The following is a 15,212-nucleotide window of genomic DNA, read 5'->3' on the forward strand; positions in this document are numbered from 1 at the left end:
AATGACCAATGTCTACAAGAATAAATGCTGAAGCTTTAACACATTGATTCAGCCATTAAAAATGCTTATCTCACGTGTGAAAAGAGTATTACCGGTAGTAACACTCCCCGTGGCAACTATCACAACATGTTAAGACTTTCAGCTTCTTGAGGAAGACCACCGATTGTGAGTTATGTTTCGGCATGATATGAATCCCAAGATGCCACAGCTGCTCAGTCAACTCAGAAAACAGGAAGATGGCATTCTACCGTCACTTGTTAGGCTTCAGAAAGTGCCTGAAAGCAGTATTGAAGAGGACTGAGAGAGTCCCAGTGATATCGAAGGAGACATTGCTGAGCAGCAGCAGGAAGGGATTGGAATATCAGGAAGCAGAGTTCTGCTCTGGTTCATTTGACTGCTAGGTCATGTATTAAGTGCAACACACAAACTTGGCTTTGATCTAAACAAAGAACTTTGCGTTCTCTGCAGCTTCTCCTCCTTTGATACGAAGGAATGGAATTTGTTCTCCCATCTCAACACATCTTGGGTTTAATCAATGCTAAGAATTAAAATGTTTCAGGACATAATAAAAATCCTTCACATGATGTAAACATTTTGTAAGCTCAACTTAACCCATCATGAAATCAAGAAAAATGATAGGAAATATGAAACAAACCAAATGGGTCACACAGATCACATGAGATCTGTAAAGTTCTCTGTGTTACATTGCCCATTTTTGGTAAATTTATTTTAGTTTCAATCATTTGTTACACCTGTGTCCCCGTGGGTCCCTATGGGTTAAGATGAACAACAACTCTTGACATTTTACATCATTATTATTAATTTAGCAAAAGCTATGCAAAATGCCGCAGCAGTATGTAAAAAAAAAAAATAATTGCACCAAGAGAAGTATCACCCAGGTGCTGCTGATCAAATTAACTTGATTAACTGATTATCAACAAGTGAGCACCTCCATAAAAGAAGAAATTTTGGCAGTTCGCTATGTTAACACAACGTCAAGGAGGAAAAACATCAGCAATGATTTTAGAGAAGCAATTATTGCCGGCCATTAATCTGAGAAACGTTATAAGGCCAATTTCAAACTATTTGGAGTCCATCATTCTACAGTGAGAAAGCTTATTCGGAAGTGTAAAATATTCAAGACAACAACCCCAGCAAGTTTGCCCCAAGATCACTGTGCCATGCTCAGTGGAACAATAAAAACCCAAGAGCTACATCTCAGACTCCACAGGTCTCAGTTAGCATGTTAAACACCAAAATTCATGACGGTAAAATTAGAAAAGGATTGAAATATGGTTTGCTTGGAAGGGTTGCAGGAGAAAACCATTAACCCATTGGCGCCAAAAGCACCTGCAAAAAAGGCTGCTCAATGCCTAAGCCAGTCTTTAGAAAAGGTCCCCAATGCCTGAGGGTTTTTTGAACTAAAAACAATTAATTGAAAACACCTAAGAAAAAGTAAAAAAATTTTCGCTGGCTGGATTGTATTACTTTTTTTTTTATCAATGTTGGACATATGGTTCATGTAGTTTTGCTTTATGATTCAGGATAATACCCAATGCTGCTATTTATTATTTATTTATTATACTACTATTACTATACTGTTACTATACTATAACTAAATCATAATCATAATATCAGCAATAATAATGAATGATAAAAAAACCTGCAATATATCTTGCATTGTGCAGTTATACTGTAAACTTCAGTGACACGACTTCTAAAACATCATAGTTGTCATACTGCAGTAATTCGCACCGGGCTCTCTTTTTTTTTGACATAAGGGCAACGCCACTCAAATAAGAATGAGAAGTCGTCAGAATGCAGCGCAAGAATAAATAATTACATCATGTCGAAACGATCTCGTGCCATCACTCGGGCTACATTTGTCTGATACAGCCACTTGCTCTGCCTCCAGGAATACAGGCGAGTTGGTAGTTTGATTATTCCAAAAGTTAGGCAGAGACCGGTGAAAGATTTCATCTCCTGCTTTGACACGGGGCTCCACTTCGAGTTGGATGGTGTGTGGCCGCGCCAACTCCACATCACTTCCATCACTGTCACAGTATGTCTCGTTAACCGCAGCCATTGTAGCCGAGCTGTCAAGTTAGCTACAAACGCACTATTGCAGAACAGGCTAATCGAAAACACCCACCTCATGTGTATTTGAACCAATTATTGTGCATTACATGCTGCATGCGTCTTGAAAATAATGATAAATGAACAATGTTGCGCTACGCAACAACCGGCGCGAGGGGCAATGTTGCGCTAAGCAACATCCGGCGTCAATGGGTTAAAAAGAACATGGTAGCGGCTTAGGTTTGCAATGTTGGAGTCTGAACAAACCACTTCTGGGGAAAAAAAAACTAAATATAAGAGCACTGACATACACAATGCTTGAAAATGTGGAGTGATAATTATCAAATGTCAACACACTGAGCAAATCTGCATCCCAAAACTGTTAGCATTGTATTTCAGCCATGTTGGGCTTTTGGTTGAAGTTATTGCTTTTTTTTGGATACTTATTTGCAGTCAGCTTTTTTCATTACATTGGGAAATCTTTTATATACCACACAGCTGCTCCTCTGAATTTACTGCTGTCCAGTTCTGTTCTTACAAGCTGTATTTAATGTTGAAACAGTTGCTGGTGTATGTCAGGGAGGTATTACATGCAACATGCAATGTAATAAAGAGTCAAAAATGGACTATACTATTTTATAGTAAGTATGACATTACAATAAAGATTTTTTTTTTCTCCCACAATGAAGGGTTTAACTGACAGCTGATGATTTCACTGTTTCCACTACTTGGTAGAATGGAGTAATTTGATATCTGCAATACAACAATGTCTGTCCACCTTTCCTCTTTTGTCTGACAATCTGTCAGAAAGTTGTCAGCTCTGTCCCAGCTGCCCCGCAAGCCCTCCTCTGAAATAACAGTCGTGATGCACCCACTGTGCTTACACATGCTTGCATTGCTGAGGAATTGTTGGTGTGATAGGCTTGTCAGTGTCTGCACTCTAATTACTGACTTCTGAGGTTCTGAGAAGTCTAGTAACCTTGTTAGGTTAAATAATTTATCTTCATAAGCAACAAAGTCTCACAGAGTCCCAATGGACAACAGATTGACTTCATCAATTATAGCAGCCTGATTTGGTTAGATAAGCGCCCTTTATCTCACACAGGTAGCATTGGGGAAAAAATCATGGAGCTAGTGACCCAGTTAGAGTGGCGTGAGGGAATCCTTTGTGACTATGGAAACAATGCGGTCTTTTTGCTGTTAAAGATGTTAAAGGAAATAATCATTCCATTACTTTCAAGTTAATTACATAGTTTATGTTACATGCTGAAATCACTTTACCACAATTGGAAGTACATGTTTTAATCCAAATCTGATATCATGAACATGATTGAATTAGTCTGATGACATTTCTCTTTTGTTTAATTTCTGAAATGTTGATGCATTTTATCTTGGAAAAAGAAAAACCCTGAGAAAGGTCAGACTGTAAAATAGTTGAAAGGCAGGGCTCAAATAATTAAGTGATTAATCAATTTGACATGAATTAATCATATTTATTCACTTTTGGCATCAGCTCAACATCATGCAGGAGGAATGTATACAGTGCTAAAAAAAATTTCAAAAAGAGTGCTACCGTTATGCGTTTGTGTGACTTGTCACCAAGTTAATACATAAAATGGAGAGAAGAAACTTGTCCTAAATACAAAGCAATGAAAGATTATAGAGCTGCAAATAATTGAAAACCCTCCCCCACTAGAATAGATGCAGTGTCAGACTGGAGTTGGAAATGGAGGCAGATGGGATGTTGTTTCTATGATTTTCAGTAATAATAAAATACTTGTCATGCCTAATCCTGATTAAAATAGCAGAGAGTGACACTGGAAGTGAACGGCAATTGATTGAAAACCAGGGTGTGAAAAAAATAGCTGTCCAAAGATATTGCCAAACTTAAATCTCATATTTCTAAGAATTTGCTGTCACCATTTAACTTTGGTTCAGATGGTGTGTTTGGACACTGAGGTTAAAGGACATCTTGTGCATATCTTCAGAACACAGCATATCAAAGGTAATGTAAGATTCAGTGTCTTACCCAAAGACACTTCAACATGTGGAGGTACTGGGGATTAAAACCTTAATTTTCCATTTGAGAGGCAACCACTTATCTATTCAAACAGTTTGTTAGTCTATGTAACAAGTAAGTTTTACTTACCTCCTAAAACCCTAAGATGCACAATACTCATGACAGAAATTACAAATTAGATTTTTTCATATATCTATATTTAAAAGAAAAGAATTACAAATGCAACGGCATGACAAATCTGTTTCATTTAGTCAATAATGCAGAAAACTGATATAGGATGACCTTAAATTAGACACGGAATGTTGTTGAATAGTGAAAAAAAAAAAAAAACTTTATGAGATCAAGGAAAGATGATAGGGTGAATCTGTACGGACTGAGAAAAAAAAAAAAACTCTCCTCAACAAGAATTACACACTTACATTAAGTTCCAATTTAAGTTTGTAGCAGTAAATTTACAGCTGCTCAAATAAGCAAGATACAAAAAGTGCATCAGGTTGAAATCTTTGCCTCATTTGGTCGCAATTAAGGCATTAAAGGATGGTCCAGGAAATAACACAGTAAACATTGAAGCTCCTTTCATTTAGTGAATTTAACAAGCTCTTTTCATGGCTACTACTTAGAAATTCCCAGGGCATTTCACTCCGTGAGGAACTCTCTTAAGTAAAATAAGGCTATTTAACACCACTAAGTCTTTGTCTTTTCTCAATATGAGTGTGTGAAAAAGACGAACATGAAGCTAACAAGATTATGAAGAATGCTGTCTACCGCCTTCAGTTAGGGTCGTAAAGGGGGAATTTTCTTTAACAATAATATAGAATTTTAAGTTTTTCAAATAAGTCCTTAAATCACATCAACATTTCCACATCAGAACATATATAATTTTCAAGTCTATTGTTTATCATTAAGAAGAAGGAGGGAAAACAATTATGATCATTTGCACAGAATACATATCTTCTTCCTTGGAGCTTTCTCTGAAAGAGTCCATCAATGGGAGGAAAAGGAGGGCAGGATGGAGGCGCTACCCAAAAGACAAAATCCAACTTTCATTACTTTACCTGTCTAACTTGTTTGAACTTTAAGGCAGGTAAGAGGAACATCTTGTGATGCCCTTTTTCTTTTTCCTTTCAACAACGCTATTACAGCTATTTGTATATCAGCGATGGAGGCAGCGCTGCGTATTATGCTGTGCAGCGTTACATTTCGCCCTCTGCCTGCGTGACAGTGCTGTGGGACAGCAGAACCACAGAAAAACTTCACAGTCTGACCCACTTCCCTGTGAATTATCTTACTAGAACATGACGCTGAACTATCAATTTGTTTTCCAATACTCAATATGTCTCAGTTTGTGTATTTCTAACGGCACAAATTATAAAACAAATTATAATCTTTTCTCTCATGACTGCAGCAACAACTATTTGGAGACACGACTCCTCCTTTAGAAAAACAAAACAATGAAACAGCAACAAAAATCAAACAAACAAAATTATCACCACCTATTTTAAAATATTTCAATCTTAAGAAGAAGCCAGAGGATAGAAACACCTCTGATGAAGGGAATACCTTATTGGTCTTTTTATATAATATAAGAACAAGAGAGTTACTAAAAGATAAGCTTTGTCCTTTAAAACTGAAATCTCATCTGTAAAACAGCTTATTTGAATGGTTATTTAATCCCCATTTCTTTCTTCTGTAGAGATAGGTGATCTATTAATAAGAATTCTGAATGTTTGTTCAGTAGAACCTTTTTTTTTCTTTTTGCCTGGTTCAATTTGCAACATTTAAGCAAGCAAACATGCTCTATTTGGTCACTGTATTATATTACTTTATCATATGTATGTACATTTACTCATGACACTAATACATTTATATCCTATTTTATTAATGTACTGGTACCTTTAAGTAAGTCAAGTATCCATAATACAAGTATGATAAAGACAGTGTGTGAGAGGTAAAGCCTGAATGAATTCCAGCACTATCTCATTTCAGAACATGTAATAGTTATGATGGCCCACAGCACAAAACATAGCAGTTTCACACAGTGAATGCTCAAAAGCCATCCAAATACTACATTTTCTGAGCTAAAAAGGTGACACTGCGACATTTTGTTATGAGACTGGGTTCTAAATTCTGACAATAATAAACAGAAATCCTGCTTCTCAGGCCTGCTGTATCTCTCCTTCCTGCTCCTCTCCCTCCTGCACCTCTGTTGCGCAGTTCATAATTGAGATTCAGATGGATGTGCCCTGGATGCTGGCTCCAACAGCACCACTCCACATACAGCTATCTGAGAAACTGGAGACACGTGAAGAATCCCTAAGCTTCCAGACCCATGTGTCTCAGAGGAAATTCCATCAAGCGAGAGCAGGCCTCAGTCAGTTATATGATGCCACGTTTTAAAGCATGGGGCTGGCTCCCATTTTGTACTGCAACATCAAATTCAAAGATTCAGCCAAAGCAAACTTGCGTCTCATTAATTTGAGCCATATTTTGCATATCTGAATATTTACATTATTGTAATGCATTCTCTAGTTTTTGTAGCTGACATCAGTTTTTATTTACAGACTTATCAGCCACTGACTGTTCCTAGTACAGCAGCAAACATTTGCAAATGACAGGAATGTTCATGTGAGCCTGTCACACCCACGTACTGAAGTACTGCAGATCAAACTGTCATGTCTAAAATAGAGGATGAAAAGTGCATCCATATATATGTTAAGTATATTGACATATATGTCGATGTGTATATATACATGTATAACTGCAGTTCTATTTTTTTTAAGGAGGGTAGTATCAGTAAGAGACATGGGAGACATATAGACATTCAGTGAGCTTCTAAAGCTACTGCAGTATTTGGGACCCTGGCCATAGCACTGATACAACCATTGCAGCGTATCCTTGTCAATGGAAATCCACATATGTGTTGACAGTAGCTGAAAACTTTAGAATCTGGACATGTAAAATCCCAGTGTCCTGCTGGAAATTAGCCATGCTCTGAAGGAAGACGGATGCACACCCTGCTGTATCTGGGACTGAAAACTTCCGATCACTGTTACAATATTGTCAGGAGCAAATTGCTGTCTTTTTTTCTTTTTTTTTTGTTTTGTTTGTTTTCCTTTGTCAGGAGCAAATTGAATGGTTCTACAATCATCAGATCAGAGTATTGTGGCAGTGATCAGAGGTTTTCAGTTTGAGGTAAAGCAGAAAACGTTCCAGGTCATGGGGTCATTCTTACAGTGAAAGAGGATTTTACATATCTAGATTTTGAGGTTTTTCATCCAATTTGAGGGCTGGATAAAAAGCACTGAAAGTAAAACAACTATTGAGACATAAAAAGAGGCTACAATTGAACTATCTTCCTAATTTGCTGTTGGTTCTTTGCAAGCTACCTAAACTACTCTGAACTAACAAAGCATGGCAGAAATCATGATAAATGTGCTTTGCAGCCATCATCAATGAGATTTCCCCAGCAGTTTCCCCAGCTTTGTGGCAGCTTTATGGTTGTCCCTCTTACAGATCAGTCATCACTGATGACCCCAGATGTCTCCATGTTTACGCTTCTCTCCATGTCACAGCATTGCACCACTTTTACAGATTGCCCTCCTTTAACACCTCACACTGAAGGATTTTATCTCTGAACTGTCAGCACTAACCATGGGGTGTCCTGTAAAAATCTTCCATCTCTTTTACCTTTCAGAAAAATGTTTGCACTTTTGTCAGGAAGACCATTTAGCATGGCAGGGACAAAGCTGACAGGAATTTGTCAGGAATCACAGTGCATTCCTGACAAAGCATGACAAAGGGAGTGAAGCAAAGAACACCCAATGTCACATGTGTGTCATAAAGCAGATCAGTAGGCTAAACAAGAGGAAGAAAAAGGTTCACCTGCATAGTGACAAAGCTGCAGGTCAACTCTTGAAAATCTGATTGGAACTGAAACAACCTAGAGTTTGATTTATTTATTTTTAGTTTAGACTTAACAGAAAATATATATATATCATAACATACAAATTGCAAAACAAATCTCATGAATATCCATAGAAGCACATGTTGATCCTTCAACTATCTGCTGTGGAAAAAAAAACAAAAAACAGCTGTATAACCAGTGCTGGCCGGTGGTGTGGTGGTTAGCACCATCACCTCACAGCAAGAGGGTTCCAGGTTCAATTTCCCAGCTGGGGCCTTACTGTGTAGAGTTTGCATGTTCCCTGCGTATGTGTGGGTTCTCTCCGAGTACTCCGGCTTCGTCCCACTGTCCAAAATTAATTGGCGTCTCTAAATTAATTTAGAGACCCCCCCCCCCCCCCCCCCGTGACCCTATAGTTGGATTAAGTGGGTGTAGAAAATGGATGGATGGAACCAGTGCTAGCCAGGTGACAGCCTCGTTTAAAGGTACATACAGTGTAGTGTTATCAAGCACCTGCTATCACACTCAGGATATTAAAGCCATGTACAAGAAAGAGTTCCAGCAACTGCCTGCTTCTTTGTACGGATAACAAGTTGGTCAGCTGGGAAAACATGAGAAAGTGGTTACTCCCTCCTGTGTGAAAGTACAGCTGCTGTGCAAGAGCCTGCTACTCAACCTCCACCTGTAATTTGGCACATTCAGGGATACCAGTAGCACGCAAAAGCCTACACACAGGCTTGCCTGCTTGTGAAGTTTCCTCATCTAACTCATGAGGACTGCAGGAAAATGTTTTTCAGGAACAGGAGAACAAGAACCATCATAAGAGCATTTGTAGAAAAGCAGTTGGCGCTTCACCCTGTCTTTCAACTGGCACTGATCACACTGCTAACAATGCCAGAACAACACCAGGAGAGAGGCCCACAGCCCCTAATGGGAGGAATAGCCCTGATTTCTTTGCACTTATAAATGCACTGTGCATTCAGGTTGGAAGGTAATGCAGGAAAAGAGGACAAGGTCCTTTTAGTCTTGTTTCATAAGCATTATTCATAAATGTGCTAGAAACACTTCATGAGAGAGAGGGGACTGAAAAAAAATTACCCCCTTTCAACCTCCCAGGCTCCAAAGTGATTAAATTCATTAAAATCTCTTCAAGTAATTGCAGCTCATCTATGGCAGAGTAAATATTCAATTAATAATGCCTTTTTAATAACTATGATTCCTGCAATCCGACGCACATAGCCTTGCATGTCTCCCTGTCGTTAATTAAAATTTCTCTTTGGAGGTCAATTAAATTTACTTTAACTGTTCATTAGCCATAATACAAAGCAGCACAAAAATCTATTAAAAAAGGGGTTCATCTTCTCTGAGCGCTGTTCATCCATGTGTTGCGTATTGTAAGATAAGGGGAAGGGGTTTGGGAGGCTTAATCTTTCCCTCTGCCTCCCTTCATTGCAGAAAGTGGGCTTAAGCTCTCTCCATGTCGAGGTGGCGAACTGAGCCACAGCGGAAGCTCTTTACCGGTCTCCATTGCGTGTTTGGCCAAGGCTGACTGGCTGCCAAACAGCCAGAGACAGAGTGCAGATGAATCAGCACTGACAAGGTGAAGCCGGATTCGTGTTCAGCGGCTGACAGCTCAGGTGCTCAGAGAGATGGAGACACAACAGATTACATTTAGGCCACCGCAGACAGAGTGGGGAGAGGGGAGAATGAATGGGGAGAGGAGCGAGTCCAAAATGGCTTTTCAACTTTGAAAACTTCTTTTACAGATAAATGAGGAAGTAGAACTTAGCTCATCAAAAGCAACAAATAAGTGTTTTAAATTATGTGTGGAGAAATTATGGATCAGTTGAGTGTCCCTTCATAAAAAATGACCTAATAAGCGATTTTAAGCAAGTAGCTTATTACGAGCCACAGTAATATTTTACAAGCGACCTCCAACAGTCATTTGAATTTTTTCTCAAAGTGAATTGAAACAACTCTGGTCACATTGACCAGTAAATAGCAGACATTTAATTTAACACTGCATACAACTGTGTTCATTAGAAATGCTATATGACTGGCACGTTATTACTTTATACTTTTTATTGGTGGAATGACGTTCACTGACATTGACAAATTGTAAATACACTCAAACTGAATATCAGTTACATGTTCACTGATTATGAACACTTTGAGACTGACCTGCAGTAAAAATTTACCCCAAACAGGCCATTTGTTTACACAGTCTGTAATAACTCACAGCAACATGTCACTGGTTGTGCTTTTTTTCCTGCTGCCTATGCATGGTTGATGTAATGGCAAATGGTGTATCATTAATTGTGGACAAGACAAATGTGTCACAGATAAAAAATTCCCTGCAATCATTTGCCGGATAATATACAGTCTGGATTTAGCAGAGTCAGTGACTTTATTTATTAAATTAGACTGCTATGTTGCTTCACATTTAATCAACCCTGTTGTGTTTATATGTACCGTTTGGTCCAGGTGGGCAGAAATACCACTCTAAGTGGGGCATCCAGCAAATGCATCAGCTGATAGGTAATTTAAATGTTTTTTAGACTTTACATACTCGTGAAAATTGTGAAGACCCAATGTGACAGCTTGTGACAAAATATCGTCGTCAACGAACCTTTAATCACGTGGCGAAAACAAGACAATACGAAATGTAAATGGTGGTCTTGTGACGATAACTATAATTAAATATATAATGCAATATTGTTGAAGAATAAAAACTAGACTAAATGTGGTTCACAAAATAAAAACTCTGCTAAAATGTCTCTTCATTTTCGTTGACTAAAACGAGACGAGATGAAATAACTTATTTTGTTACTTTGGACCACATTTAGTCTCGTTTTTATTCGTCAACAATATTGCATTTTATATTCAATTATAGTTATCGTCACGAGACCACCATTTATATTTCGTCTCGTCCTGTTTTCGTTACGTGATAATGGTTCGTTGACGAAAGCAACACTTCTTCTAGTAGCCAACGTATATTTAACAATGGCAAAGCAGTAAGTTAACACAGAGTAGTGAGGGGGGAGGTCGAGCAGAAAAACGAGCCAAAAGAACAATTTCTTGTAAACATAGGCTTAAAGGGGAACTGCGGTATTTTCAACATTAAGCCTCTTTTCTGAGTCGTCTGCAATGTTTTAGAACCCCCCTCACCGCTTTTTTGATGTTTACTGCTGTCTCCGGTATTTGCCTAATTTTGATTCTTCTCAACCTGCTTCAGAATGGCAAGTCATGCGCATGTCTAGAAAGGTCCGTAAAAGCACAACAAACGTCCGTTTTCAAAATAATCAACTCACCGGAGTGGTTACTGGTGTGCACTGGTAATCCATATCAAATTTCGTTGCGAAAAGTTGCTTCTGTCGTGTTTTATTTGGCAGCTCGTTCATGCTCGCACTATTGTCTTAGCGGTGGCGGAGTAATATCAACGAACATTCAGTACAAAATGTCAAATAAAACACGACAGAAGCAACTTTTCGCCACGAAATTTGATATGGATTACCAGTGCACACCAGTAACCACTCCGGTGAGTTGATTATTTTGAAAACGGACGTTTATTGTGCTTTTACGGACCTTTCTAGACATGTGCATGACTTGCCATTCTGAAGCAGGTTGAGAAGAATCAAAATTAAGCAAATACCGGAGACAGCAGTAAACATCAAAACAGCGGTGAGGGGGGTTCTAAAACATTGCAGACAACTCTGAAAAGAGGCTTAATGTTGAAAATACCGCAGTTCCCCTTTAACCATGTGTTTGTTAGGATAACCATAATGAAAGAGTGCTATATCATGAAACAGACTCCGCTGTTCCAAGTTGTTTCTTATGCCAGAGGTTACAAACATTGGTGCTCTCATGGACTGTATTCAGAGGGACAAACAATCCAAATAGCCACTAAGCCTAAAACTGCTGTAACCCTAACAATCCACCTACTGAAATTGTCTCTTAAACCTAAACAAGTTGTTTTAGTATCATAACATTCTCATATCATATAAAAGGTTAGTCTCCCATAACCACACCTATCTACACATTAGCCTTTAGGTAAAGTTACAGACAGAAGTCCTATGGCTTCTGCTAATGCCTACAAAACTCTATGGTCACTGCCTTTTACTTACTTACTGTTACTGAGAATCTTCAGCTTTGAAACATTTGTACTTTTTGACAAAAATAAAAAACCGAGCAGCACAAAAAACAATTATAAACCAAAACGCAGAAACTTCACACCACTTCTGTCATAGTTCTTTGAAGTGAACACTAAACGCACTCAGGATCCGAAGATGTTGCTCACCGACAATGAAAACGGATAGGTTGTGCTTCAACAAATCACCAAATACTGTTGTTTCCTTCAACGAGTAGTTTCAAGGTGGCGTATCTCTAGAATGCTGACACTGAGATATAATCTTAAAGGGGAACTCCGGGGCATTTGAAGCGTGTTTCCATTGCTAGAGGTTGTCAAATAATGCTAGTATGACACAGAGAGGTGCGTATCTGCGCTCCCTGTGTGGAGATTGCTCTGTCCGCACAGCATGTCATGCGAGGCTAATACGTGGTGGCTAAGGGGCAAGCGCTAACCCTTCCACGTAAAACAACAACTTGCACACTGCAGAAACGTCACACCACTTTATAACCCATCCGACAATAAAGTCACAAGCCTTACCATCAAAACCATATGCATGGTTCTCACATTACTGGCATGGGGACGTTACAAAACAACTTTATAAACAGCATGTAACTCACCGGCTGGTTGTAGGCTCGCGCATGTGAAAGCCCAGAAGAGTCGATGGAGGATAATCCCATATACAAAACAATTATATTCTCTAGAAAAACTGCGTTCAAGTATTTAAAACATTACAACAATACATGCCCAGTAATATTGTTGTAATGTTTTAAATACTTGAACGCAGTTTTTCTAGAGAATATAATTGTTTTGTATATGGGATTATCCTCCATCGACTCTTTTGGGCTTTCACATGCGCGAGCCTACAACCAGCCGGTGAGTTACATGCTGTTTATAAAGTTGTTTTGTAACGTCCCCATGCCAGTAATGTGAGAACCATGCATATGGTTTTGATGGTAAGGCTTGTGACTTTATTGTCGGATGGGTTATAAAGTGGTGTGACGTTTCTGCAGTGTGCAAGTTGTTGTTTTACGTGGAAGGGTTAGCGCTTGCCCCTTAGCCACCACGTATTAGCCTCGCATGACATGCTGTGCGGACAGAGCAATCTCCACACAGGGAGCGCAGATACGCACCTCTCTGTGTCATACTAGCATTATTTGACAACCTCTAGCAATGGAAACACGCTTCAAATGCCCCGGAGTTCCCCTTTAAGTATAACAGTTCTGTCTCGATCTCTGCCTGCTACCTTGTCATTCTCTAGGATTTATCCTGATAATAAAACTGTGCCATTGTGAGCAATGTCCTCTCTCTGAACACACTGCAGGGTTGCTGCTCTCAACGTGGAGTCCTTGAAGGAACAAAAGGAGGAATTGTTCAATTTAATTTTCAATTCAAGAAGACGTCATGCAGGTGAAACGCTGTATGAGCTGACTACTCTGATCACAGGTTTCCTGACTGATTTTATTCTCTCTGGGAGCAGATGGATCTCCAAATGAATTCTAAAAGTCTAACCTCCCCCATAAAAGACCGAAGGAATAAATCCAGATCAAGAAGAAGCCCAAAGACTTTACATAGGTCTTTTTTGGGATCTGTTAAATGAAGAAAGCTACAGCAGCAGTGTACCACGGGTGGTTATCTGCAATGCGTCCTTTATGCTCTCTTTTTGCCCAAGGCTAACCCTGCACTCACTGCTGGAAAATAAACATAAACCACTCATAACATTAATCTCAGCATGCAAGTGTGCACTTTTGAAGGCAGCCCATCTGTGAAGGCTCCCCAATTAGCTGCTGTCATATGGCACATGATGGAACAGTTTTCTGGTCCTTAGTGCACCACTGTACAGGAGGAAATAATAAACAATATGCTCCACTAATCCACTGTTAGGCTGCAGGATTTCAACTCCAAAGGCCTTAGGACAAAGTCCAAGCTTTTCTTTAACCAGAACAGAAGCATTGTGCATCCTTAAATAGGTGAATTGTGTTGTATTTTATCTCCAGGAGAGTGTTTGTCAGACAAATAGCTCACATTGTCTGCCAACACAAACAGCAGTCAAGAGCATCGATCAGGGACACACACCCTCTCAAACTACAATAGCTCTGAAGCAGCAACCAACACAATAGTACTAAATGAGTGTAGTAAACCATCTTGGGGGAGCAAAAAGCACACAAAAAGTAGAATCACCACAGACAGGCAACAGAGATAGTGTGTACACATTTGTGTTTGTGCATGTTTACCTTGCGTCCGCCTGTGTTCAGCTTTATGGGCGTTAGGAAGGGGTCAAAGATCATGTGGCTGGTCTCGATGTTGATTGGCGACTGCCTCTTCCCGACCGAGCACAAGTTCCAGGCCGAGTTCACCAGACCCCAGAATGACGGCACTGCAACACAAAGGACACAGCAGGTGATTAGAAGAATGAGCATCTGCGCCAGCAAGATAGGAGCTTGTTCCACCCAGAGGTCACACAGTGTTGACCAGAGTGTGCTGCAGCGGTTACTGTAATCGTTTCTTCTAATCTTTTTACATTCACACCTGGTAGTCTCACAGTGGCAGAAATGTAATTAACACTGTTTAATTGACATTTGGCTTTGATGGCTTATAGCAATGGTACATGTTATTTGCTGTTTAATTAAAAACTTAATGAAAAATTTGGCCTTTAAAAATGTAACTACTATAACAGACGGATAAACCAGTGGTCATACATGTATAACGGCAATAACTGGGGAAAAAAAAGGGGAAAAATCTAAGACTAGCGTAAAAAAGATTTGAATAAAGAAGCAAAGTCAACCTGTTCTTAGTTTACTGTGGTGTTATATCAAGTGTAGTGACAATGAGGTAATCAGTCAGAAGAGGTTGGCTCCTTGGTATGAATCACAGCTGCAGCTGCCATCTTTAGCGGAAAGTCCGTAGGAGTTGATTGCCGAGTGTGGAGTAACACGCTCTGGAAATTCACAATTTCGTTGCCGTTTTTTTTTACAAACATAGTCCAGTATTTCTTTCGAAAGTGAAATGAAGTTGTATGCAACAGCAAAGCCTAGCTTACTAACAGGTTGGAATTTTGAAATGTCACGTGACGTCACGTGTCTGTT

At 39.3% G+C, this 15,212-nt stretch overlaps 1 protein-coding gene across 1 annotated transcript in view; it reads right to left on the minus strand.

The window, feature by feature from the left end:
• Window positions 1-15,212, minus strand: part of ca10a (carbonic anhydrase Xa) — a 491,723-nt gene that overhangs the window by 261,732 nt on the left and 214,779 nt on the right. Inside the window, exon 3 of the mRNA XM_075457281.1 lies at window positions 14,361-14,503. Coding sequence (XP_075313396.1) covers window positions 14,361-14,503 — 143 coding nt within the window. The remainder of the gene's footprint in view (window positions 1-14,360; window positions 14,504-15,212) is intronic.

This window comes from Odontesthes bonariensis, chromosome 23, assembly GCF_027942865.1.
Source record: "Odontesthes bonariensis isolate fOdoBon6 chromosome 23, fOdoBon6.hap1, whole genome shotgun sequence".
Taxonomy (NCBI): Eukaryota; Metazoa; Chordata; class Actinopteri; order Atheriniformes; family Atherinopsidae; genus Odontesthes; species Odontesthes bonariensis.